Here is a 27,505-nt window from a genome sequence, read left to right as displayed (position 1 = left end):
TTACAAGGTTTCTTTCTCTTCATTATGTTTTCTCTGATGTTGAATAAGTTGTGAGCTGTAACGATAGGCTTTCCCACACTCACTACACTTATAGGGTTTCTCTTTAGTGTGGGTTCTCAAATGTAGAATAACTTGAGAAGTCTGCCTGAAGGTTTTTCCACACTCATTACATTTATAGGGTTTCTCTCCAGTGTGGACTCTCTGATGATCAATAAGGTTTCGATTAGAAGTAAATGCTTTCCCACACTCATTACATTTGTAAGGCTTCTCTCTTCGATGAAGTCTCTGATGTTCATTAAGGGTCTTCCTTAAGATGAAAGCTTTTCCACATTCATCACATTCGTAGGGTTTCTCCCCCGTGTGAATTCTCTGATGGTCCATAATCTTTGTATTAGAACCACAAGTTTTCCCACACTCCTTGCACTTGTAAATTTTTTTTCCTTTGTGCATTCTCTGATGTTGTGTAAGGTTTGAACTGCGGCTAAAGGCTTTCCCACACTCAATACAAGTGTAGGGCTTCTCCCCAGTATGAACTCTGTGGTGTGAAATAAGCCCTGAACTCCGACTAAAAGCTTTCCCACACTCCTTACATTCAAACGTCTTTTCCCCACTGTGGATTCCCTGGTGCCGAATGAGGTGTGACTTACCACTGAAAGATTTCCCACATTCACTACAAGTATAAGGCTTCAGTCCAGTGTGGATTCTCCGATGAACCACAAGGTTGGAGCTATGACTGAAGGCTTTCCCACACTCCTTACACTTATAGGGTTTCTCCCCTGTATGGATCCGCTCATGCACTGTAAGGTTGGCACTCTGACTAAAGGCTTTCCCACACTCAGTACATACATATTGCCTCTTTTCAGCCTGAACTCTGTCATGTGTTGCCGAGTCATAACATCGACTACCATCTTTTTCAGATTCTTGATCACTCACTTCTGTGAATGTTTTACTATCTTTAACTGCCTTATGTTTGAAGTTTCTTGTCTTTCTCTTCATTTTCTATTGCTTGGAACATTCCAACAGTCTTGCTAGTCTTCTCTTTTCCTTCAGAGGAGCTTTTGAAATTTTGAATTCCTTGGCAACACCTATGTGAAATTCTCTTGAGAGTACAATTCAATTCTGATTTTCCGGGATTGATGCTTTGGAATCAACACCTCCTCAGTCCCAGTTTCAGCATCTGTTGGGAGAAACAGAAATTGTACACGTCACCTGTTCTCTGTGCTAAGGACAGTAAGATGTGGTAGATCGCAGATCACAGGGTCTTACCTGGAAGGGTAAGTATTCAAAGGCAGAGGAACTAATCAAAAAGATGAGAAAACTTAGAAATAAAGACCAAGTTAAAGGGTTCTGGAAAATCATGAGCTCCTCTTGGCAATAACCAGTACAAAATGTATCCTGTTTTCCTCTTGCTTCACTTTCAGAACTGTAGCCATTTAACTCCTAATGACAGGCTCAAGTATAATCTGGTACCCAGAAAAAGTAAAATGAAAGATCCTTAGCTCAGTAACTGAAATGATTAATTGTCAGATCACTTTGATTTTTAGTCCTTGCTGACATATTTCCTAAGTACTAGTGATATACTGGTGGGCATACAATAGGCACTCAAAATTTATTTTATAGGATAGTGACTGGGACTCTTTTTTTTTTTTTTTTGTGGCACTGGGGATCAAACCCAAGGCCTTGTATATGTTAGGCAAGTGTTCCAACACTAAGCCACATCCCCAGCTCTTAGCAACTGAAATTCTGTCTTAGGATATAACTAATATTTCATCTTTTGCTCTAGGTACAGGTACTAGGCTCCAGTCTAGGTCTCTGGATTTAAGTCCTATTTTGATAAATGTTATTACATTCTTTCAATACTGAATCCTAGTCACATCACAGCCTACTTTGTAGGGGCTGATCTGTAGCTAGAGCCAGCATAATATGCTAGTTTTATGTGTCTGCTTTTCACCATTTACCACACTGGAAGATTGGTCTACTGGATGAACCTGAGAGGCTAAACTGGGAAAGAAGATTAGTTACAACATGACAGAGGAACTCTGATAGGACCTTGCATGTTAAGAATCTAAGTATGGCAAAAGGGAGAGAGTAGGGGACAGGACAACCAAGAGGGCCCAAGACAAGGGTTTTTTTGTTTTTTTTTTTTGTTGTTGTTGTTGTTGTTGTTTGTTTGTTTTTTAATTCCCTTGCAGTACTGGGGATGGAACCCAGGAACATTCTTACTACTGAACTAAAAGCCCAGCACACACACCCCCTTTTTTTGAGATAGGGTCTTGCTAAGTGGCTGACGTGAGCCTCAAATCTGCCATCCCCCACCTCAGCCTCTTGAGTTGCTGAATTACAGGCATACACCATCATACCCAGCTTCTTTTCCATTTCTAAGCGTCTCTGAAATTTACCTTTTCTTCATACATTTCTTAAATTAATAATTATTTAGCACTCTATTCTGTACCCATCACTGTTCTGAGTCTAACCCAAAGAAAATGTAAAGAAACATTGTTATGAACTGAATGTATGTGTTTTTAAAATTCCTAAGTTGGAGCCCTGATCCCTGAAACATTACCATATTTGGAGATTGGGCCTCTAAGGAGATAATTATGGTTAAATGAGGTCATAAGGATGGCCACTTATCCAAAAGAATCAGTGTCATAAATTATAAGAAGAAACACCAAAGTGAGCTCTCGCTTTCCTGTACTCAGATGAGCAAAGGCCATGTGAACAACACAGAAAGTGGCCATTCACAACCAGGATGTGACCCCTCAACAGAAACCAAATTGACTGATTTCAGACTTCTAGCCTCCAGAATTTTAACAAAATAATGGTGGCTGAAGTAAGCTAATATAAGCATAAAATATATTTACCTCTAAGAAGCTCTCAATGGAGTATTACAATAAAACAATAAGAAAGTAAATTACAAATTTACAAATTACCCAAGTGGGAGATGAAGGGGAAGGGAGGAGCAATTACTGGGACCTAGAATGCTAGGAGAAAGGTCTTCAAAAGGCAGAACTTTAGTTGAGCTTCAGAAGAGAAACAGGAATTTTTTTTTTCTCAAAAGGAAGGTGTCACAGGTTGGTGTACTCACAAATAAGTGGGAAATTACACTATAGCATACACTTCATGCTGGCAGGGATTTTGTTTTGGAAACTTTTTTTAAATATATATACTGGAATTGAACTCAGGGGCATTCAACCACTGAGGCACATCCCCAGCCTTTTTGTGTGTTTTATTTAGAGGCAGGGTCTCACTGAGTTGTTTAGGGCCTTGCTAAATTGCTGAGACTGGCTTTGAACACAGGATCCTTCTGTCTCAGCCTTCTGAGTTGCTAGGATTACAGGTGTGTGCCACCAAATCTGGCAGGGATTTTGTTTTGTTTACAAGTGTATTTCCTAGGGTCTAGAACAGATATAAGAACTTAGTCTGCACTCAAAATTCTTTTGTTGCTCAATCAACAAAATGAATATATGAAAGAATCAAGTTGCCTGAAATGAATAGTGAATCCAGTCACAACACTAAAACTGCAAGACACACACACACACACACACACACACACACAATATATATATATATATTCATTATATATATGAATATAATTTGATGGTCAATGAGAAACAAGTTCTAAAACAAAGAATGAAATCTACTCTTAATTTTCTTTCCCAATTTTATATTCTGTTTTTCTATCTTGTTTTTCTCCTCTCCTGTTACTCTTGTCTTTCTTACTTATAAATTCAGTTTTTTAAGTCTTACTATTCATTTCCCCTAAGGCTCATATTTCCTTCCTCTCTGCCACCTCTGAAAACATTCATGTTTCTCTCAGCTTTATTAAGCAGAAAGCAGAGGAGACAGGCAACTGAGGTATTCCACAGAAAGTAAACTGAGAGAAATAAAAAGGAAAGAGTCCAAGAGATGTAGCCTTAGAGTGATCATATATTTTGGTTTTCCCAGAACCATGCTGGTTTATAACTGCTATTCCAATATCATATTTAATAGTTCCTCTCTTTAACTCACTAAAACATCCCAGTTTGGATAATAAACTTTGTATCACTCTCTCCAAAAGTGAAAATAGGAAAAGAATATTCTAGGAAGTTTAGCCCAGATGACTTAAAGGGGGGAAAGAAGAATGGAGGAAGAGAATTGAATTAGGAAAAATGTTTTGAAATGTGATATGGATGACCAATGCAGGATCTAGCACTTTGTAGGTGCTCAGTAAATGTTTGTTGAATGAATGAACTATGAATGAGACAACAAAGAAGATTGTGACAGGGCAGAGGACAATGAAATCCAGCTATTCCAAGAAAGCATCCACATACATCAGATTGGATACAGAGGATGACTGATGGAAACAATCTAAGGTCATCTGATGCATATCTGATGTATCAAGAATGGTAGTACTGGGGGCTGGGGTTGTGGCTCAGTGGTAGAACAATGTGTAGTATGTGTGAGACATTGGGTTCGATTCTCAGCACTGCATAAAAATAAATGAATAAAATAAAGTCCATCAACATCTAAAAAAAGAATGGTAGTGTTGCCAAGCAAGATTGGGAAACGGGAAAACACTTTAGACAAAAGGAGAAGAAATGGAAAAATGTCAAGGATGCAAATTTGAGAATAAGACAGAAAACAGAGGAAATCATGGAAATGTATAATCTTACAAGCTAGGGATTGGGTTAGAAGGGGCAGGTAGGGGAAAAGAAATGCACAGGGATACGCTATGAGAAGGTCCAGGGTGTTTCTGCGGGACCACAGTAGGAAACAGGACTAGACAGGAGATCAAGGAGGGTCACTCTAAAGAGAGTTTGATCAAAAGGAAACCTAACTACGGGCTGCCCTTTGCCCAGCTGAATGGAAAACTCCTTCAGAAGTCCTAGAAGAACCTCCAGGCATGAGAGAGGTGCGGGCTTACTGGAGAAGCAGTAAGAGGGGAAGATGAGGCCATTGGGCTAGGAGGACACTATGGGTATTTAGGTAACTGTGCACATAAACTCAGTTTGGGGCAGCCAGCAAATGGATAAAGCCCAAGAAGACAGAACAGATTTCCTACTTATTAATCTCTGAGACTGGTAGGTAAGTTTTCTGATCCCAAGAAAACCATCCATTTCAGGCTATGAGGAACTTACAAAGGCAGAGTCCTTTTCCCACAAAGAGCAAGAGCAAAAGTGTCTTTACCCAGAGAAGCTGTATTCCTTTAATTCACTCGTGTCATCTGTCCCTCTGAGTACTGGTCACATGGTCCTTGGTCATTAACTGCAATGTAGGAAAGGAATGAGAGGAAATACATGAAAATATATTCAAAAAATGGATGAGTAAAATATGAAAATTGGAAGGAAAAAAACACAAAATAACAACAATAACAAGAAAATATCAAGGGAGTATTTGACCTTAGGTAAAGACAAGCCTTTAGGATTCAAGCATAAAATAAAGGCTGTATCCACAATGCAAAAGCTGATATATTTGACTATTATAAAAATTTCTACACTTAAAAAAACCCTGACCAGGGGCTGGGGATGTGGCTCAAGCGGTAGCGCGCTCGTCTGGCATGCGTGTGGCCCGGGTTCGATCCTCAGCACCACATACAAACAAAGATGTTGTGTCCGCCGATAACTAAAAAAAAAATATTAAAAATTCTCTCTCTCTCTGTCTCTCCCTCTCTCACTCTCTCTTTAAAAAAAAAAAAAAAACCCTGACCATAACAGATATACAATATAAACTAGGCTTTATGCTAGAATTGCTCATGTGTATGTCTGTGCCCCTCATACTCACATGTTTACACTAAACACTAAGTCACAAGAGAGCAGGGCTCGTGATATTTGTCTGTGGATACCATACATCACCTGACATGAAGAAAGCTCAGTAAACATTGCTTAATTTGCAATGTTCAGCAATTTCAAAATTCTATCCAATATTTGGAGTACATACCAGGAGGGTGAGAAGTGAGTCCACTGAACATTACCTCCTCTGCCTGTTCATCCTTTTGTGCTTCAGATTGTCTAATAAACACCATGATAGTATATTTGTATCCTTGTCAACTCTATCTCAATATGGCCATCCAAGGGCCTAAATTCCCTAAGAAACTGACCTGTCCCACTAGTCACAGCTTCTCAGAATGTAAGAGCTAGGAGGGACCTCCCAGGCTATTTGGACTCATAACCAAATATGCCAATGGGGAAACTGGAACTTAGAGGAGAGCTGGGACTGAAATCTAAATTTCATGACAACCAAATTTGAGTCCCACTTCATCACCCTTTGATATCATCCCAAAATTCTGCTCCTCGGGGTCCAGAGCTCCCCCTTGCATTTCTGTATTTTTATCCCCATTTGAAAAATAACCCATCCAGTAATACTCCGTTTCATCCCATGTCCCCACATCCTTTAGCAGGCCGGATTCCTGTCCCCAGACTAACTTCACAGTCTGGCTCTCACCTGCTTAGAAGAGAAGGGAAGGGCTCCCCTTACTCCTTGTGCACAGCAGCTTCACTCCAAAGGGCCTGCCCAGCATAGATCTGGACAGATCATCTCCTGGGGTTCAGTGAGGAAGTTCCCAATGGGTTCCTGAATCACCCTAAACAGATATAAATGATGGAGTTCTCTGAGACTTCAACTTTCTAAGGCTAGTCAGGGCAGTATCCTATCCTTGGGTAATTTCCTTTCCTATAGAACTATGAACAGGATGATCACTCCCATATTAAAGAGGAAATGAGGTTCTCGGGGATTAAATGACTTGCCCAAGATTGTATGACTAGTGACAAGCCTTGTGTGTCTGAAGGATGTTCTAATTCTAACCTATCAAAGCCCTGCTTCTCACCCGTTCATCACCCTTTGCTATCTAAAAACCTCTATATAGTCTACCTACAAAATGCATTCCAATTGGGAATTTCTTTGTAGTGTAATGATGGGGCAGTGGATGAAAGGGGACCTTAGCTGAGTTAAATGTTTTTAATGAGACAGAAAAAAATGAAGCCCAAAGGACACTAGAAGACATCCTCCCCCATTACCCATTTTTTAAAATTATTAGGCCTCAAAATGTTTTGTGTCTCCCCCTCCAGATGCTCAGGCTCCGCTTCTAACCCTTCGTTTCATTTCTTCCCTCCCAGAACACAAATCTGCCTTATACACAAATGTATCCCCAGCATCTACCTAGCACGCTCATGGGCAGGTGGTCAATAAATATTTGTGGAGTGAATAAATGAATGAATGACCTTGTGCAAAACCCTGACCTCCTCCCTAGGTCCCAGTGAACTCATTGGTAATTGCCGAGATCCCACTGGTGATCGAGGTCAAAGACTCAGAGGCTGTGGAGTCTTCAGAGAGCCCCAGCAGCCAACAGGATGGGAGGATATGGGATGACACAGTTCTGTCACCAGCCCCCCTGCTCCGAGGGAGCAGCTGTGCGGAATTAGAGACTAGACCCAAGACAAAGGGGCATCGCGGAACAAGAGAAGAAGACGGCCCACCACGAGCCCTCCGTTGCGGCGCGCAGCCGAGCGGCAGCCGCGAACTATGCCTTGTTCCCGGTCTGTGCGCCCCACACACTCCCAGAACCCGGTTCGCCCCTCGTCAGGCGCGCCGCACCCCTCACCGAAAGCGCCAGAAGCACACCTCGGAACACCGTAGCGAAGGAACTGCGTCAAGGACTATCCACTAACTACCCTCCGACCCTCTGGCCCTTCTAGGCTCTGGGAGGCTTCCGCGTCTCAGTGCCCCCAGGCCGGAGTCCTCCGGGGCCGCGAAGCCCTGCGGAGCCCACCCGCACTACGACTCCGCCTCCAGACTAGGCTTTGCGCTACTATTGGTTGCGAGGACGGGAGGACAGCCAATGAGAGGAGAGCTTGGAAAGGGTGGAACCCTGGGAGCAGCTCCAGCAGCGCGGGAAGAATAACCTGTCAATTGCTCCGCTGGCTAGCTCCTGGGACTGCCCCCTCCCTGAAGTCGCACCGACGGTGGGCTCTGGCTGCTGAGCTGAGTTTAAATTTTTGTCCACACACTACGTCTTTCAATCTCAAATCCAGGGTTAGCTATCGATTGTCAATAGTATATAAAATATGTACTGGGAGCCTACCATGCCCCATTGGAGAGCCATTCATGACATGGTGCTGAAAAATTCACCTAAGACATTGAGAGTAAAATATATAGACTTAACATGTTGGCTATCCATTTGGAATACAGCCCAGTAGCCAGAGGCCACAGTGTTCCACCCGAAAGAGAGTTATGGATAGTTTGTATTTGGGACAGAGGTAAAAGATGCTCTACCTAACCTTCCCCCAAGAAGTTGTCTGAATTTGATAGCAAGGGCAAAGCCATGCTCCGACATGCCACTTTCTCTGCATCCCCAGGTTCTAGACCAACTTTTATCCTCTCATTGAGAGAATCATAAAGTAGTCACCACCAAATAGTAGTTCCTCAATGGAAATCAGGCGTTATTTGCTAGGGTTGCCATAACAAAGCAACTCTTGTGGTTTGCACAGAAATTCATTTTTAAGTCTTTCAAAAGAGAGTCGCTTGAGAAACACCAATTTATATTACTGCTAGATAAGGAGAAAATTTTTTTTCTGATTACCCATTTCTTATAATTATTAGGCCTCAAAATATATTTTGTTTCCCCCTCCAGATGCCCAAGCTCTGCTTCTAACCCTTCAAGCATGTCTCATCTCTTCCCTCCCAGAACACAGTTCTGCCTTGTACATAACTGAATTCCAGGCTCTGGCACACTCCTGGGTAGGTGTTCAATAAATATTTGTTGAGTGAGCAAATAAACAAATGACCTTGTGCCTCTAACCTCTTCTTTAGGTCCCAGTGAAGTCATTGATAATAGCTGGGATCCCACTGGTGATTAGAGCCAAACACTCAGAGGCTGTGGAGTCCTCGAAGAGCCTCTGCGACCCACAGTTCTGTCAAGAGAGACAAGACCCGGGGGTGGGGATGTGGCTCAAGCGGTAGCGCACTCGCCTGGCACGCGTGCGGCCCGGGTTCGATCCTCAGTACCACATACAAACAAAGATGTTATGTCCGCCGAAAAAACTAAAAAAATTTTATTAAAAAATTCTCTCTCTCTCTCTCTCTTTAAAAAAAATAATCATTAAAAAAAAGAGAGAGAAGACCAAATGTGGCTGTCTTTGGAAAGACTTTCTAAAAGTAACTATAACTATCTCATTGTTCTGAGTCACTTTGTAAGGATAGATGCTGACAATGGATAGCCATTATTAAATGCAGAGCTTAAACTGGAATGAATACAATTACTGGTGGTTTTAAGCTTAGCATGGTAGCAACTGCCTTGAATACCTTCTCCAAATGTGGCCCCTATAATAGAATACTTACATCTCAAACTTAAGGACACTAGTGGTTCCCTTTTGACAGCTTAAGCAATGTCAGTTTCTCCTCATTATCAAGGCAGCCTGAATGCTGACTGGAGAGGTTTCACTGATGGTCTCTTCCTGACATCAGGACTTACCAGGGCTGCTATGGGTATAGTATCCTTGCAATTGTTCTGACCGCTCCTCCTTTGGTGAGCTTTATATAGTCTTACAGGAGGGATAGAGCATTTTTCAATCTCTCAAAATGGGAATTAAAGTGTATATTTAATGTATTCCATGTGGTGTTTAGATATGTTCAAATGGCCTAAAACATGAAGTCGTAGCTGTCATTCCTTATTCAGTCTAAGGGAAGTATATATTGTCCTGGGATTACTCTTCAGTGATTTCATTTAATCCAAACCATGAGAAATAATTAGCCTCTTTGCAACTCTATCTACAATCCACATAGTGTTATGCTCAAATTCAGGACCCCCAAAAGACCACCAGAGACCAAGATTGATGTAAACAGCAAAGAGGTGTTTATTGCGAGCTAGCTCGGTCCTCCACGCGCGCACACACAGTAACTGGTGACGCTGAAAGGCCCTGAGTCCAGGGTTTGCAGCAGTTTTATACATTCTTTGGAGAAGGCAGGGACCCCCACATACCTCATAGCATCTCTTAGCAAATCATCACACACCATGGGAAAATCAAATAACAACTCTAAAACATGATTAGCACATTCACTGGTGGGAACAAGTTGGGTAGGGGTGATTGGTTACTACAGAAGGGGGATTCATTTGAACTAATTGGTTTAAGCCAACAGGGGTGTTCATGCTGAATTACATGGTTTCCCAACACGTTATAAACCACCATAAACTACTGGGAGGGTCATTTGGCATCCCAGGTATTTCCCTGTCTCATGCTGATTGGTGGCTGCTAGGGGGTTACTATGGGTCTCCACTTAGCCTGACTGAGTCAGGGACACCTGGCGCAGCAGATCTCTCCTGTTATTCATAGATAAACAACTTAGCAGGGTGGGAATGTGCCTAGGAGTGCTCTGTGGGTCTTTCCAAGGACAAAGGTCATGTCCCTTCCTTGGACAGGCTTTGCTCTGAGGTAGAGGCTGGTTTTTCAATAGTACCATTTGGGAAACCAAATATTCTGCCTATGTAACTGTAAGTCAAAATAAACCTTTCTTCCTTGAAGCTGTGTCAAATATTTTTGCCACAGTGGCAAAGAGCTGACTAACACAAGAAATTAGTACCAGGAAATGGGGTTGTTGCTGTGATTATACCTGACAATGTGGTTCAGAAGCATATGGAACTAGTGTGTGGGAGGAGTTTGGAAAATATTTGAGGTGCAGGATAGGGAAGACTTAACATGTTGTAAACAGCTTACTGGACAATTCTGATGTAATTTCAAAAGACCATAGTGCCAAAAGTAATAAAGACAGTAAAGACCATGCTTATAAGGTTTCAGACGGGAATGAGCATTCTATTGGGAAATGCTATAGAGGCCATATATGCCACTTTCTGGCAAAGAACTTTTTTACATTTTATCCATGCCCTGATACTTTGTGTGAGACTGAATTGAAAGGTGACAGAATAATTATTCTAGTGGAGAAAATTTCAAGGCACCACAGCATTTGGGCAGTGGCATGATTATTGCTGGCAGCTTTTAGTCAGAATTTCTATGATAACCACAAGCAAAAAGCAGAGCAGAAAAAAATTGAAAAACTTAACAGTGTAGACAAAAAAAAAAAAAAAAAAAAAAAAAAGCCAATGTGAAACAGGCTAATAAAGATGTGGCCCTGAGAAGATTAGCACCATTAAGGAGAAACCAAGTACTCTGCAAAGAGACCATAGAAGAAATGCCTTCAGGGCATCTCAGGAATCAGCAAGATTCTACCCATCACAATCTTAAAGAAGTAAAAGTGAAAGTTCACTTTAAAGACATCCCTTTGAGAAGAGAGCACTAGGAAGCCCTGCTCACACAGGACAGACTAGGAAGCTGCTTCCACAGAATTTGTTTCACAATGCTAAGCCCCGCAGGTATTCAGAGGCTGCTGCAGCCATCATCTGATGGGGCCTGGCTACTTCCTGAGTTGGTGGGATACCTTGGCATTGTTCACATGGTGCTGTTTTTTTTTTTTTAATTTATATTTTTTAAAATTTTAATTAGTTACACATGACAGTACAATGATCTTGATATATCATACATTTGAATCAGATGGGATATAATTTCTCATTTTTCTGAGAGTACAGTCTGCAGAATTCCATTGGTCATGCAGTCACGTATATACCCACAGCAATAATAATGTCTATTTTATTCTGGTGCTGGTTTTGTAGGAATGCAAATTATTGAGATTTGGGAGTCATGGAGTCTTCCACCAAGATTTCAAAGGAGGGTCTGAGAGGCCAAGCAATGTGTTTCAGGGTCAGAAATCCCTGCAGCCCTTGAGAGAGCAATGTGTGAAGCTTTGAAAGTGCTGACAATGATGCAATGAAGACTCCAAGAAGTTAGGGATGCCAGGAATATGGAATGTCTGCAGAGGAAAGTTACAGGCAGAAAGTGGAGCTAGCCCAAGAGAGAAGTCATGTGGGATAGCCAACATGGCCATAGGGGTGGGCTGCTATAGTCCTTTGGAGCCACCTCATGCCATCTTGTGGCATGGATCTAAACATGGATCTACAGAATTTAGTGTTTGCTTTGCTAGATTACATTTGTGTTGGAAAAAATCCCTTCTTTTCATACCCCTATTCCTCACTTTTAGAATGGGAATGTTTAGTCTGTGCCATTGTATATTGGAAGATGGAATTTTATATTCAAAAAAATATTTATTTTAGTTGTAGATGGACACAATACCTTTATTTTATTTTTATGTAGTGCAGAGGATTGAACCCAGGGTCTCACACGTGCTAGGCGAGCGCTCTACTGCTGAGCCACAACCCCAGCCCCGTGATGAGTGGTTTCTTAAAATCAAAAAGGTCCATAGATATTCCCATGTCAAGTAAGAAACGACCTACAACCAAAGGCTTTGCTAGCCACAAATGAGAAGACTTTCTTGTAGGTGTAGTCTTTGGTGGATGATATCTGCTATAATCAAATGCCCCCCCCCACACACACACACTAAGAATAGGTTATTTTCCCAATGTACAGCCACAAAAGCAAAATAAAGTCTAACTGAAGGCTTTTGCATATTGAGCTCTTTCACAATAAAGCTATTTATTCCCACTGAGGTAGAGAACTTGGAAACAGGCTCCATTGGATAGCTAGTGTAGAGGCTGAGCCAAAAGCATGCTAGATATAAAAGCTGGTCCTAGATGGTTTTTAGCCAACTCACCAAATGGGAAACCATTTCATTGCTGAAGCATATAATTATGCAAATTCACCACTAAATCTTCTAGCTTCAAATCTAAACATCCAATTAGACTATGAAGGGATTCAAAGAAAATCTATTTTCCCTGTTTTATGGCCAACCTCGGGATGGGAAAGCTCTCATCATTCACTAATGAGGAAACAACAAATGTAATGCAAGGCCAATAAAAATATTCTTCAACTTGAGGCAAAAAGAGAACATATTTAAAAAATACATTCAAGAAAAAATACAATTTAAAATAAGAAAGGAGTGGCACTTGGAAATCCCAACAGAGAAGAAACTGAAAGGAAACAAAGATGAAAAACACCATATATGAAAAAGGAATTTTAACCACATATATGGAAATAAAGGATTTTACAGTTTACTAGGTGCAAATTTATGCCTGTTTCACATGACAGTAAACATGATGATTCCTTGTTATATATTAGCAAAATTTAGATAGAGCACCACTAGAAAAAATTCAAAGTATAATAATTGCTATATTGTATACTGTGTGCCGAGCACTGTTTTAAGTATCTTACACGTATTAACTAATTTAAACTTTACAATCCTATGAAATAGCTTCATTTTATAGATGGAGGAACTGAGAAACATGGAAGCAAAGTGATCTGTCCAGGATCACACACCTAAAAAAGCAATGAAGCCAGGATTTGAATGCATGATGCCAGGAACCAAACCTATGCTCTTAACCACTACACTGCTCCTTCTAAAAATAGAAACAGAAGGAAACTTACTAAATTCAATTAAAAGAAAAAAATCAACCCAAAATGAATCCCAAAATGAACTGTAAAATGCTAAAAACATTACCTCTAACAGGAAGACATGGAATACCTGTTATGCACTATTCAACATTTTGAAGTTCTTACTGATGCATAAGCAATGGATTGGAAAATGAGATAAATGAATATTTAACAAATTGTATACCTACAAAACTAAGAAATAAAACTGAGAAAAGATAATATAGTCAAATAACTGGATCCAAACAACTTATAACAGTAATTTTATTTACATTAGCAATAACTAATAGGGAGAGGAATGACTTTTAAATGTAGCCACTTTTCATCCCTTCCCCTCCCAAAAGCCTGAGGCTTTCCCAGGAAGTTAGGACATTCATTTCTATTTAACAATGACACCAGGATGGTGGTAGTGGGCAAATAACATTATGACTAGAACTGTTCCTCACCCCCAAGAGACTTAGTGTGATAGAGGATGAATAGATAAGAACCAGATGATAAAATTGCAGTATTCAATAAGCAGGGCAGTTCTACGGATGACAGAACCAATAAGGCCAACTCGAGGTGGAAGGTTGCCCATGTGCAGCCCACGTGGCTATGTAGTGGTACAGGGTCAGCTCTTCTTTGGATCTGGAAGCTCCCAAAGTAACTCTCTTGACACACACATTCCTATGTGCAGAACTCTTTCATAACTTTCAAAGGAAAATGGAAACAAATACCAAAAATATAGTTGAGGCACTCTTGCCCCTCCCTGGCACTGCACTGGGAGCTCTGATTGTTTCGTTCACTTTGCTTTTTAAGAAAATTCCTGCTTGCAAAAAAAAAAAAAAAAGTTGAAAACAAATATAATTCACAATGGGCTGGGGATGTGGCTCAAGCAGTAACGCACTCTCCTGGTATGTGGTGCTGAGGATCGCTGGGTTCCATCCTCGGTTCGATCCTCAGCACCACATAAAAAAAATAAAATAAAGATGTTGTGTCCACCGAAAACTAAAAAATAAATATTAAAAAAACAAATATAATTCACAAATTATATATTTCAAGTTTTATCCTGAATTCAGTAATCTTTTTAAGTCCCCCCCCCAAAAAAATTTATACTTCCAAGAATCTTTTTTAAGTTTGTCTGAGATGTCTCCCCCAGAATCACATCTGATTATTTTCTTAAACATCAACTCTTCCCTTTCTTTTCCAGTATTAGACATAAACCACAGTTCACAAAATCTCCCCTTCAGACTGTATATCTGACACTGTACGTCTAGCCTCTTCAGCCATTTCTGCTATATTGCCAGTACTCTCTTTCTGTTAAGAAGAAATTTGGAGGATGGAAATTGAAAGAGACACTGGAGGTGAAAGTCTTCTGGCACTAGGGCCCCAGGGTAACAGTTGAAAGGAAAAGACAATAAAGTTCATGATTGGTAAATGACTACAGAAAAAAGTTCTGAGACTTTTTGTTTCTTATGTCTTTGAGGAATGAAAGATGGACCTAAAATTGTCTGAATGTATAGCTTTCATCTTGAAATGAGGATGGCAACTGAATTTAAACAGGTCTGGTTGATAAGGAAAAAATTTATCCATTTGACTCTACTATATAATCTTACCACAAAAACTCTTCATTGTGAATTCCAATCATCTAGGAATGCATCTCACTGAATTTTCAATTCTCTGTATTGTTCTTAACCTGTTTATTGAGGAAGTAGGATGCAGTCAACAGTTTGGAACTGCAGTCAGAATGTAGGGCAATATATATCTCAGTGGGACATGACTGCCCTAGACAACACCTAGACACTCTGTCATACACACACACACACACACACACACACACACACACACAAAATTTTGAGGCAGAAATACCAGTAATAATAAGATTTCTAGGAACATATACAGAGATATCAGTGAGACCTTTGTATATAATAGTCCATGACAGGATGCCCTTCCACCTTTAGAAGCTTGAAGGAGAGAAGAAACTGCATAACTCAATTCAGAGTTGAGGTTTAAAAATTATTTATTTAACACCTGTATATACAAACTATTATTTATATGCTGAAAGATATAGATGTATACTTGACCTCAGTGAGCCAAAAGTAAGGGGATATGAAAGTAAACACTGTGCATTGAAAACATTTACAAAAAGATTTAACACAGTTACACCTGATAGCACCAGTCATTTAAAGCACTGAGGTCAAATCAATAGATGTTTAAGAGGAATAAAGAAGCAGGTGAAGAAACTCCTTAAGACATGAGATAGATTTTTGAAGGTTATGAAAGAATTTTAGATTATCAAACAGGAAGAAAAAAGTTTTCTAGGCAGAGAACACAGATGATAAGCTACAGATGGCAGAAAGTTTAAACAGTACATGGAGACCACAGCCAAGAGGAAGAGAAGGAATCATAGCTTGAAGAATGCCTTTGGGAAATGGTGAAATGGGGGACCTAAAATACACAGATATTACCTTTGTCCTTGAGAAGCACACAGTTTCTGATTGTGGGATGGATAAATAAAAAATGAGATAGACATTAAAACAGTTTCAAAATAATAAAGGAATAGGGAAACCAACAAGTAAATGAAATGCACAGTCCTTACTTTCCCAATAATGGAGAAGGACTGCAGTAAGTTATTTCCAATAATGGAGAGGGACTGCAATAAGTTATTCCCAATTTGGTGACTCAATGAAAATTGACAAAGGTTCCAGGGGAGATCAGGATGAACATGATTCTTATAAAAGAAAGCTTCAAGTTGGGCACAGTGGTGCATACCTGTAATTCCAGCTAATCAAAAGGCTGAGGAAGGAGGATTGAAAGTTCAAAGCCAGTGGGAGTAACTTAGTGAGATTCTGTCTCAAAAATAAAAATTTTGAAAAACGGCTGGGACACAGCACAGTAGCAGAATGCTTGACTAGCATGTGAAAGGCCTATTATCATTATCAATCCCCAGTATCACCAAGGTAAAAAAAAAAAAAATTTCACTGAAGTTCCTTAATCTCTTTTTCAAGAAAACCATGCCTTACGATGCTGAGTGAGGCAGACCTGAGGGTTTCTCTCCAGTGTGAGTTCGCTGGTGGTGATTAAAAGTGGAACGCTGACTAAAAGCTTTCCCACACTCAATACATTCATAAGGTTTCTCTCCAGTGTGAACTCTCTGGTGCACAATAAGCTGTGAACTGTCACTAAAGGCTTTCTCACAATCATTGCATTTGTAGGGCTTTTCCCCAGTATGGGTTCTCTGATGTACCATAAGGCTGGAGCTGTAACTGAACACCTTCCCACACTCATGACATTCATAGGGCTTTTCACCAGTGTGGATTCTCTGGTGTATAATGAGGTGAGAGTTTTGATTGAAGGATTTTCCACACTCATTGCATTTATAGGGTTTTTCACCTGTGTGAAGCCTCTGGTGCCGAATAAGGCACTTACTTAGACTGAAAGCCTTACCACACTCACTACATTCAAAGGGCTTTTCTCCAGTATGAATTCGTTCATGGTCAACAAGCTGACAAATCTGACTGAAGGCTTTCCCACATTCACTGCATTTGTGTGGTTTCTCCCCAGTGTGGAGGCTCTGATGTCGAATAAGACATTTACTCCGACTAAAGGCCTTGCCACATTCATTACATTCATAAGGCTTCTCTCCAGTGTGGATCCTCTGATGGTCAATAAGATTTCTGTTAGAACAGAAGGCTTTCCCACACTCAGTACACTTGTAAGGTTTCTTACCAGTGTGAAGGACCTGATGTCGGACAAGACTTTTGCTCCGAATGAATGCTTCTCCACACTTATTGCATTCGTAAGGTTTCTCCCCAGTATGGGTTCTTTGGTGATCAATGAGTTGAGAACTCTGAGTGAAAGCTTTTGCACATTCATTACATTTATAGGGTTTCTCCCCATTATGAAGTCTCTGGTGTTGAAGGAGATGGGAGCTGTGCCGATAGGTCTTCCCACACTCACTGCATTCATAGGGTTTTTCCCCAGTGTGAGTTCTGAGGTGAACAATTAGCTGGGAGGTCTGCCTGAAGGTCTTACCACACTCATTACGCTCACAGGGTTTCTCACCAGTGTGGATTCTCTGGTGGCCAATGAGGTGTGAACTCCGATAGAACACTTTGCCACATTCGTCACACTGAAAGAATTTCTGTCCCTTTTGGACTCCTTGATATTCCTCAGGACTGGGGGACAGATTTGGATGTTCCTCTACTTCCTTATAATCTTCACATCTGTCTTTTGTGGAGTTCTTCTTATCCTTATCTGTTATTTCCAAGAAATTGATTTTCAAATTGTTCCCCTCTTCATCTGAGGGCTGCCTTTCCAACTTCCTCAAAATATCTTCACAGACATCTTCAACTTCTGGTCCCATAGAAGTGACCCCAAAGAGTCCCCCTGATGACCTATCAGATGACTCTGATCCTTTAGAAATGGTCTGCTTTGGAGTGAATTCAGAATTCTCCATCCTGTTCTCACCTGTGCCAAAAGAAATAAGAAAACAACCTTTACTCACTTCATGTCCTGTTCTGGAAACAGAACCAAGAGCTTAGTGTCAAAAAAAAAAAAAAAAAAAAAAAGTCACCTTTATGGTTAAGGAACAAAAGAACAACTTGAGAAGGGAAGAGGAAATAGGAAATATCTCAATTGTTAATTTTTTTTAAATTCAGGATAGATAAACAAAAGTGGAAGAGAGTAGAAAAAGAGATACCAGGACAGACAAGATGTTGAGCCAGAACAGATAGATAGACAATCAAAAAGCAAGGGCTGAGGTGGCAAAGCAAAGTGCACTCTTCCAGAAGTTACTATGATACTGTCTCCTGGGTAAAATGACAAACACTACATTCCTTTCCAACCATGGCTAGCAGAAAAGATGTTGGGAGAGAGAAAGCTAGCAAACACTTCAAGTTAAATACAAGAGAGAGGGCAAAGATCGGAGTGAGTTGGTGAGAGATTATGTTGTGAGAATATGACTAGGAAAGTTTATAAAAAGGAGAGATTCTGTATGACAGGACAGTGACAAGATGTGGGTATGGGTTCAGAAATACTGTGGAACAGTGTTGAAGGAGATGGCAGAACTCAAAAGTGGATAGGCTGGGTCCCCAAGCAGTGAATGCTAGGAGAAAGTTCTGTACTCCCATAAAACCAAAAATTATCAATAATTTCAAATATGAATTAAATGTCTTAAAGATCTTGATTTTTTAGAATAAGGAAACTGAAGAGTTGAGCATTTGCCTTGAAATCTTGGGAAAGGCACAGTAGTATAGGTTATCACTAAAAACTAGGTGGGTTCCCTTCAATCCTCTTTTAGCTATGGTTAGGCTATAACACCATTTAGCATATAGAAAATCACAAGATGATTCTCATGTTCACCCTCGGACAAGTTGGCTAGTGTCATAAGTTTGTAAATCACAGGATCTAACCTTCCCTGGTCTTTGCAGAGAGAGAAATTCATGCAACCATACTTTGCAGCAAGTGACCCTGTGCATTCCACCCCAGATGATCGGACCAAGGCCAGGCACTAGGCCCAAGTATAATCTGTCTGTAGGTTAGTCATTAGATTCTGCTGCGGCTGGGCCAGACTACCAAAGTACAGATGCTATTTAGTGGCTGTAGCAATTAGAACCCTCTCTAAGTAAATTTTGTCCTGGAAACTGGGCAAAATTATAGCAATTAGAAGTAAGACCTAAGGCTGAAATGATGCATGGGCCAAGTCAAACCATTAGAAGCCACAATAAGAATGTTTGAGGAAATCAAAAATAGAATTGAGGAACTATGATGGGGATGAAAGTTTTAGAGTAAATAAATGGGTAATAGTGGGAGAAGCAGAGAGGAACCAGACACTGGGAGCAGCTATGTTACATTCATATTGGAACACTCGTGTAAAATTTATTTGCCTGGATGCTGAGGCTTCTGGGCTGTCCTGGGATGTAGCTCATTCTTCTTGAGGCTGTTTCCTACGTTCTAGTCTAGCTGATCAATTTGTTCTAGGTTCCCATTACTGTAAGCCTTAAAACACATAGCTCTTTACTGACCATAGACTGAGTGACTCTCCTTTCCTTACAACTTAGAAAATCCAAACTAGCCACCATATAGACATCAAACATGATATAACGGAAATATTGATCATTGTTAAAGCTAGGTGGTAAGTGCAGCAAGGTTCACTATACTTTGTTTGGAAATGTAAATGTTTGTAATAAAAGTCCAAATAAAAGAAAAATAACCTAGCCAAGAAAATGTACAAAATGCAGACTCTTAAGTTAATAGGAAAGAAAATCATTACCCAGTGAGTTCATGATGCTGTAGTTTTCCAGTATTGTGTTCCGGTACAGGGCTCTCTGCCTGACAGCAGGGCCTTTCCACTTCTTCTGTATACAGTCCACTGACAGGTCCTCATTTGTGGCAGTCTCCTGGAATAACAAGCTTCTACTGCTCAGGTACAGTCCCAGGCTGAAGGGCAGAGTCATCAGGGTGTAGATGTCACAGGGTACTGGTTCTTGGTGGGGAAAGGGGCAGGGGAAAGGAGTTTGGATGACTCATTGGAAAGGCCAAGTCCAGGGCAAGACAAAAATTCCTTAACTACAAGTAGGAACCCAGCTCCAATATAACAAGTTAGGCAAGAGTTATAGTAGCTGGCTCTTATGTGGCAGTCTCACAGATAAGCTCTAGACATTCTTGGGCCAAAGGCACAGAACTTGGGAAAAAGAGAAAGAGCTACACTCACCTGGGCCTTGACCATCACAGTGGCCATTGCTTGGTCTTCTGAGTTTCCCATCTGGGAATGAGCCGGAACTATAGATGCAAGTTGAGCTGAGGGAGGAAAGAAAGCACTGAGTGGGCTGACCCCAGCCCTCAGCTCCCATAAGAACTATATTCCCAAGGAGAGGATTCAAGAGAACCCAAGCAGCTCCATGCACACTGACTCTTGGCCCTCCTCCTAAAGGCTTTATCCCAAGTGTGCTGTGGCTGTTCCCTGGAGGGCACAGTGAGAAGTCCCTAGTCAAACTAAGAACTGGGTTTGCTCTTAGACTGCACTCTCCTCAATCTCTCTGAAGGAAGCCGTGTCTGACCATGTTCTCTCTGCAATGGCTTCCCTATCACTGGCCAAACCTGATTTCCCCTCAGGTCTCTGGTTCCTCATGTCCAGCTGTCTCTTCCTGTTCCTGCCATGTCATTATGGACACGCTTGGAAGCCCAGCCCAGTGTTCTCATTTTGTCCATGAGCTCACTGGCTCTCATACTTCTCACTTCTCCTTTTAGACCCCTATCGCAGCTATGTATTGGGCATTTTACTTTGATCTCTGAAGATACCTTAAATTGATTTTCTAAAATGCAGTTTCTTACCACCTTCCTTTCCTGATTTCCCACATTGTGTCCATAAGTTCTTCATTGAGAAAAAGCCTACTATTCCCCCATCTATGAATTTGTCCATTCCTGTATTTCTCAGACCTATCCTTTTCCATGTTACCCACCATGTTCAGGTAGTTATTTGCATATTTTACTGCACTAGTCCTCTATTGAGGCTCCATATAATTCAATACACAATATTCCCCTGCAGCTGTGTAATCCTCCTGAGAAACTATTTCTTCAACCACCCCTCAATTTTGCTAGCCTCGATGTCAAAATTCCGATATAAGCAGGGTTTTGAATCCCAAATACAGCTCTCCTTGACTCCACCTCAATGACTGCTGAAGGGTCTGTGCCTAAATCCTCTACTAACAGTCTTCCACTTTCCTCTTGCCTTCATTGTTCATTTGTGAGAGGATCAAATGCCAGAGATATCACTCATGTATATCATTCATATATATCTTATAAGGTTGACTTTTTTTACACATTCGATTAACTCCTTGCTACATACATAATAACTCTTTTTTGAGGGGAGGGGTAGTGGGGATTGAACTCATGGTCACTTGGCCACTGAGCCACATCCCCAGCCCTATTTTGTATTTTATTTAGAGACAGGGTCTCAATGAGTTGCTTAGCACCTTGTTTTCTGCTGAGGCTGGCTTTGAACTCCTGATCCTCTGTCTCAGCCTCCCAAGGCGCTGGGATTACAGACGTGCACCACCACGCCTAGCTACATAATAACTCTTCTTTTTTTTTAATTTGTTTTAATTAGTTACACATGACAGTATACATAATTCTTTAAAGATAGAGTACTGTATCTCTTTGGTCCCCAGCAGTGTGTTTCCCATATGCTTGAAAAAACTTGCTAAATGCACACATGATTGGAGAATAAGTAAAAGGATCAGATGAGGTCATTAGAGGAAGGAGGCCAGATAGCAGGGCAATGCAGGATTCCAGTAGGTATGAGACATAAAGATGAAGGAAAGGAGACCCCAGAGGACAGATGAGAAGTGTAGCTTGAGGTCTGAGTTTGGGATATGAGTACCGAAATGCCCATTGGGGAGGTGGTGTGCCCCTGGGTCATGAGGAGGTTCCAGGTGGGCTCCAGGGGCTGAACCCCCACTGAGAGGTGAAGTAGGAGATTCCACTGTTGGACCCAGAACTGTTGTCTCCTCCATATGTACTTCTTGCTCCTGTGCTGAGGCTGAAACCTAGAGATAAGGAAATATAATTTGGGTTCAAAAAAAGCATCCTTGAAGGTACAGAACCCAAAACCTTTATGAAGCCCCCTCTAGGAAGAAACCCAGGGAAAGAAAAGCCACGGTGTTCTTCTGACAAAATCTGAAGCTTGCACTCCTACTTGCCATCCCTCTGTTGAGCCTCTTGGTACGAGCTTGAGGAACAGATTCTATAACCATTTCCACTCGGTATTAGGTCTTCAGACACAAATTTGCTTACAAAGAACCATCCAGAAATGTGAGCAGTACATTCTCTAGGGCCTTAGACCACATAAGAGAACAATAAGAAGTACAGAAGAAGTAAGAAATAACAGGCATATGACACCTGTTTACGCAAAATAGTTACTGAAGCTGACAGATGAAACAATTCCCCAGAACACTGGACAACAAACCTTAAGAAAGCTTTTCCAACTTCTTTCAAAGTGTTTCCTCTTCAGAGAAGTCTTCCCTGAACACATTAACAAAGCAGGGATAGCCATTCTCTCTTAAATTACCCAGTTATAATTTCCAGATATATGTAATACTCTTTATCTTATTTACATCCCTACTGTCATTTTTACCCACTGGAATATTAAGTTTTGTGAGTTGGGGCTGGGGATGTGGCTCAAGCGGTAGCGCGCTCGCCTAGTATGCATGCGGCCTGGGTTTGATCCTCAGCACCACATGTTGTGTCCGCTGATAACTAAAAACTAAAATGTTAAAATTCTCTCTCTCTCCCTCTCTCTTTAAAAAAAAAAAAAAAAGAACTTTGTCTTGATCACTAGCTCCTAAAGAAATGCTTGGCCCAACACTAGTGTTCAATTAATATTTGCTGACTGACTTCCCCTTGAAATGTTGCTAAGGGTCTTTAGGGTTATCTACAAACTCAGTTTTCAATATATTCTACCTCTCACCAAAAATTGATATTAAAAAGTCAAATAAGGTCAGATAACATCCATCTTTAGAGATCTTGAAGACACCTTAGAACGTAGCCATTTTATTTCTAACCTGCACTAGTCACCAAACCAGCTCCCCACAATCTCATGGTTACTATTTTTAGCAGTACTTGGAGCAGAAAACACAAATCATTATCTATAAAAAAAAAAATACATTTATGCTGAGTGTGGTTGTGTATGCCTATAATCCTACTGACTTGGGAGTAGACACAGGAGGATCACACATTCAAGGCCTGCCTCTGCAACTTAGTGAAGCCCTGTCTCAAAATAAAAAGTAAAAAGGAATGGAGAGGTAGCTTAGTGGTTAACTGCCCTGGTTTGATACCCAGTAATGAAAAGTGAATTTTTTAAAAAGTGAAATTCACTTGCTCTGACATGTATGAGACAGCATGAAATGAAAATAACTTCTTTAATGAACCATGCCAGATTAGCTTCTTGGCAACATCTGCTGAGATGTCAAGGGACTTGTCCTTTAATACATCTCAACAGTGTGGTTCCCAAGTTCTTCACTGGAAGGTTCTTACAAATAGGATTCACAGCTTTTCAGTACAGTAGCTATGGGTATGGGCAGATGATAGAACTTAACTGCACTGTGTAAAACACAACCTTGTGATTTGCTGACAATTAAATTCTAGTACACATCCAATTCCTTATCAGGGATGAATTGGTTTTCTTTCCTTGAAAGCATGAAAATCTCACTTCAATTTCCATTCTAAACTGGTATTCTACAGCAAGAGACTAGAGAAGATGTAGTGGCCTAGAATGTAGGGAGGCAGAAAATCTTGGTCCTGACACTTGGTGGTAATCAGCAATAACAATACTTTGGCTAAAATCAATGCTTACTAGATGCTTAATCTGGATAAGCCAATCAATCTCCCTGGGCTTACTTCATTTTTCAAATGGAGATAATGACTGCTACAACACCAATTTTGTAAGCCTCGTAGGAGCTGAAATAAGATACAAGACACAAAAACATTTTGTTAATTGCATGATTCTGCTGCTCCACAGGAATTACTCTATAACTCTCTCCAGGTTCCAGGGACATTCATGTCCATGCTCTTCCTCCAGCAATAAAGTGACTTGCTCCTGATGGGAAGAATGGCTCTAATTTGCCCTAAACTTCCCTAATCTCCTCCTGGCAAACTACCCTAGAAAAGTGTATTTATTCCTTTAGTCATTCTATAAACATTTTATGAAAGCCTGCTAAGAAAGACAGTCTTGCCCTCATGTGTTCATGTCAGAAAATATAACACTGACCAGGGACCCCAGGCTTAGGCTGGAGCCATGAGTGTTTTGCTCCTTACCTGTTAACCTGAGCTGTGATGATTGGTTTATTCATGTATGCTTACTTGTTTACACAAAGGAAATGACAGCTGACAATAAATTCAATCAAATATGAATTGACTGGACAACATGTAGTCCCAGGACTCCAATCACTTGGGATGATTAGGTAGACATATTTATAGATATGCAATTATTTTTTAAAAAGCACTGACTAAAATGGCCTGCTGGATATTTGGGAAATTTTTTGTACTAGTTTTCCCTGGTAAAGTACAAAGAGGTAATGTTGAAGGGATGAAGGGTAGCAGCTAGAAGCTCAATAGGAGAAACTAACTTAATGGTGTCATATGTCAACATGGCATTCACCAAACACTAATCCAGGTGTTGCTGTGAAGTATTTTATAGATCTGATTAAAGTCCACACTCAGTTTACTTTAAATAAGGGAGATTACCCTAGATGATGGATGAATGGGCTTGACTTTATCAGTTCCAAGGCCTTAAAAGCAGAGCTGAAGGTTTCATGAAGAAAATCTCTGCCTGTGCACTGCAGCTTCATTCAGCCTATACCGGAGAGTTCCAGCTTGCCCTTGTTGATAGGTTCCCTGTGAATTTCAGACTTATCTAGCCAGCCACAATCACATTAGCAACTTTTCAGCAATAAATCTCTTCACAGACACACAAACATCTTCTACTTGTTCTGCTGTTCTGGCTGAACCCTAACTAATACACACGGTTACAGATGTACAAGTCAGATTTTCCAATGTACCATACTTCTGACTCTTTCCAACTATTCCTCTGGTTCAAGCTACCTTGGCCTTAAATTTGAGGGAACTCCAGGAAATAAAGAAAACTGAAATTAGAATTAAAGAGGTAAAAAGATGCCAGTTGGGCCAGGTACACTGGTACACACTTATAATTCCAGCTATAATCCCAGTTAAGGCAGAAGAATAATAAGTTTGAGGCCAGCCTAGACAACTTAGTGAGACCCTGTTTCAAATATTTTTAAAAGGGCTGGTGATGTAACTTAGTAGTAGAGTGCTTGCCTAACATGCATGAGGCTCTGGATTTAATCCCTAGTACTGAAGAAAAAAGTCCCCAGTTGGGCTGGGAAAAGCTAGCAAAAGGAAGAACTAATCAGGAGGCCCTGAAACGTCATTTCTCATAAAGGACCTAAGAGGCAGGAAGAGAGAGAACTGACTTTGAGAAGTTCACAAAACTAATGAGAACTTCTCAAATGAAGGCCCCTTCTCATCTATCCCCATATTCTAACCACTGTGCAGAGCCCCTGCCTGCCAGGAGTCCTGTGTGATCTCTAGGCTATAGCCAGGCTCACAGCATAGTATTTCACAAAGTCATTCAGGGCTTAGCTGGGATTTGCATTTTTGTTTATGGACTGGATCACAAAATTATTTATCCTTTCTCCATGGAATAGGTTTGGAAATCCTAAAGGCAAATCAGCCTAGAACCTAAGGAACAGAGGATGCCTATTCCCCAAGCTAACTCAAGCACTAGAGAATGGTTTCCAGATGCTATTCTAGATTCCTCTGTTTACCTCTTCCTGTACACTGAGGTGTCTCTGGAAATCCTCCACCACAGCCACAGCCTCCTCACCACTCTCAGGGTGATGAAGCTGCACCCAGGTTTGGAGCTCCACAGGAAGGATGCTCAAGAACTGTTCCAGCACCAGTAGCTCCAGGATCTGCTCCTTGGTGTGAACTTCTGGCATTAGCCACCAGCGACAAAGCTCCCTGAGCCGGCTTAGTGCCTCCTGAGGCCCAGACATCTGATGGTAACATAACTGCCTAAAGTGCAGCCTGAAGATTTCACAGACAGGAGGGTGGTTCTTCGGGAGACTGCAGCTCAGTCTCCTGGTCTGGTTCCCTGGCTGCTGCTTCACAGTCAGACACCCAGCCTGCTTCTGGAAAACAGAGCTCCTGGGGATGAGGCCTAAAGTTCCCCTGCCTTCTGTGGTCATTATGATTCCAAAGAGAAGCTTGTTCCAGTTGCAGGTAGTCCAATTAAAATGACAGACTACAGTTCAGATCTCAGGAGATATTTCTTCAGGGTTGGGGAAGAAGGTGGAGTGTCACCTACAAAAACATCAAGAAAGAAATCAGAGTTCTCAGAGTATTTAATTCCAGGATGATGACAGATCCTCCACATAGTTAAAAAACAAAGTTCCAGGAAAAAGAGCACAATGAGAGCCATCTCTCTGTGCATCTCTTGGGACCTACTTACCTTATTAAACTTTTAATCTCATCATCTACAGGATAAAATCTCAATGTCTATGCCTGGCATTCACAACTCTTGGCAGCCCAGCCAACTCCCTGCCTTTTCCCCATGTAGGCAGACTAGAAAAACAGCAATGGTCCCCAATGTGGGATATGCAAGATATCCCAAAGGATGTGTGTGTGTGTGGGGGGGAAGCTAAAATGTAATTTAACTCCTCTATTTATTTAAGCTTTATAATATGTATTGAAATTTGTATAGTAGTACATATCTTTAAATTATGAATAAGCCTGCTGGGAGTGCATGTTAAAACTTACTGATAGAGGTGCCCACTAAAATTTGGGGCTAACACTGTGGAGTAACAAATTGAAGCCACATACACTTTCCCTGTTTTCCTTTTCTCATAGGAGCGCATATCTGGTAGAACAAAGAATGAGGTTCATTTAGCTGATTTTGAAGTTTGGGGAAAACGTTTGTCCAGTTTATACACTGTAAAATGGCTATTTGAAAACCAGCACCCGGGTGATATCTAGGGTGTGGATGTTCTGCTGCCCAATCAACAGCTCCCGAATCCCTGGGTGAGCTATTTTTCTTTGGACTTCAATTTCCTCAAAAAGACAAAGATGGACTTATCTGTGAAGTCTACTGAGATTCCACACAGGTAGGAAGTGCAGGCCATTTTCCTGCTTCCCTGACTGTTCGAATGCTCAGCAGCGCATCTCAAATTGGGCTTTTGCGTTTCCAAGTCACAATTCACGTTTGAAATGCCAAGGCTGGGTCGGACCCATTTCTGACGCTCCTTAACGTCTCGCGGTGCAGGGCTGGACACACAGTACCTACATCTCGTGTTAGACCAGGCTTCTGCAGCGCCGCTCACCTGGCCACGTCTGCCCTGCTCATCGTTCCGCCGGCTCCAAGCCAGACGCGGCTGGTCAGAAGACCGCGACAAAGAGGCGCCTCCGGAGCGCCGCAGGGATCGCGCCGCCCCAGGCTCTCGCCACCGCAGCGCGGGTCCGGCGACCCCGGCGGCCGACCCTCTGTCTCCGCACCGGTCCACATACGCGACTACTAAGCGCGGACACGGTACACTTTCCCCGGCCCA

At 41.3% G+C, this 27,505-nt stretch overlaps 1 protein-coding gene across 1 annotated transcript; it reads right to left on the bottom strand.

The window, feature by feature from the left end:
- On the bottom strand, window positions 1–27,505 carry Zkscan7 (zinc finger with KRAB and SCAN domains 7). Its single transcript, XM_076844454.2, has 8 exons — window positions 27,281–27,505; window positions 25,727–26,264; window positions 21,766–21,931; window positions 20,098–20,183; window positions 19,657–19,783; window positions 16,482–17,852; window positions 449–824; window positions 1–199 (listed from the first exon to the last, which is right to left on the bottom strand). The coding sequence occupies exons 2-8, from the start codon at window positions 26,147–26,149 to the stop codon at window positions 1–3; spliced, it is 2,748 nt and encodes a 915-aa protein (XP_076700569.2). The 5' UTR covers window positions 26,150–26,264; window positions 27,281–27,505.

Source organism: Callospermophilus lateralis, chromosome 1, assembly GCF_048772815.1.
Source record: "Callospermophilus lateralis isolate mCalLat2 chromosome 1, mCalLat2.hap1, whole genome shotgun sequence".
NCBI classification, from domain to species: domain Eukaryota; kingdom Metazoa; phylum Chordata; class Mammalia; order Rodentia; family Sciuridae; genus Callospermophilus; species Callospermophilus lateralis.
The sequence above is the reverse complement of the archived record's forward strand: the minus strand, read 5'-3'. Positions and strand labels throughout refer to the sequence as shown.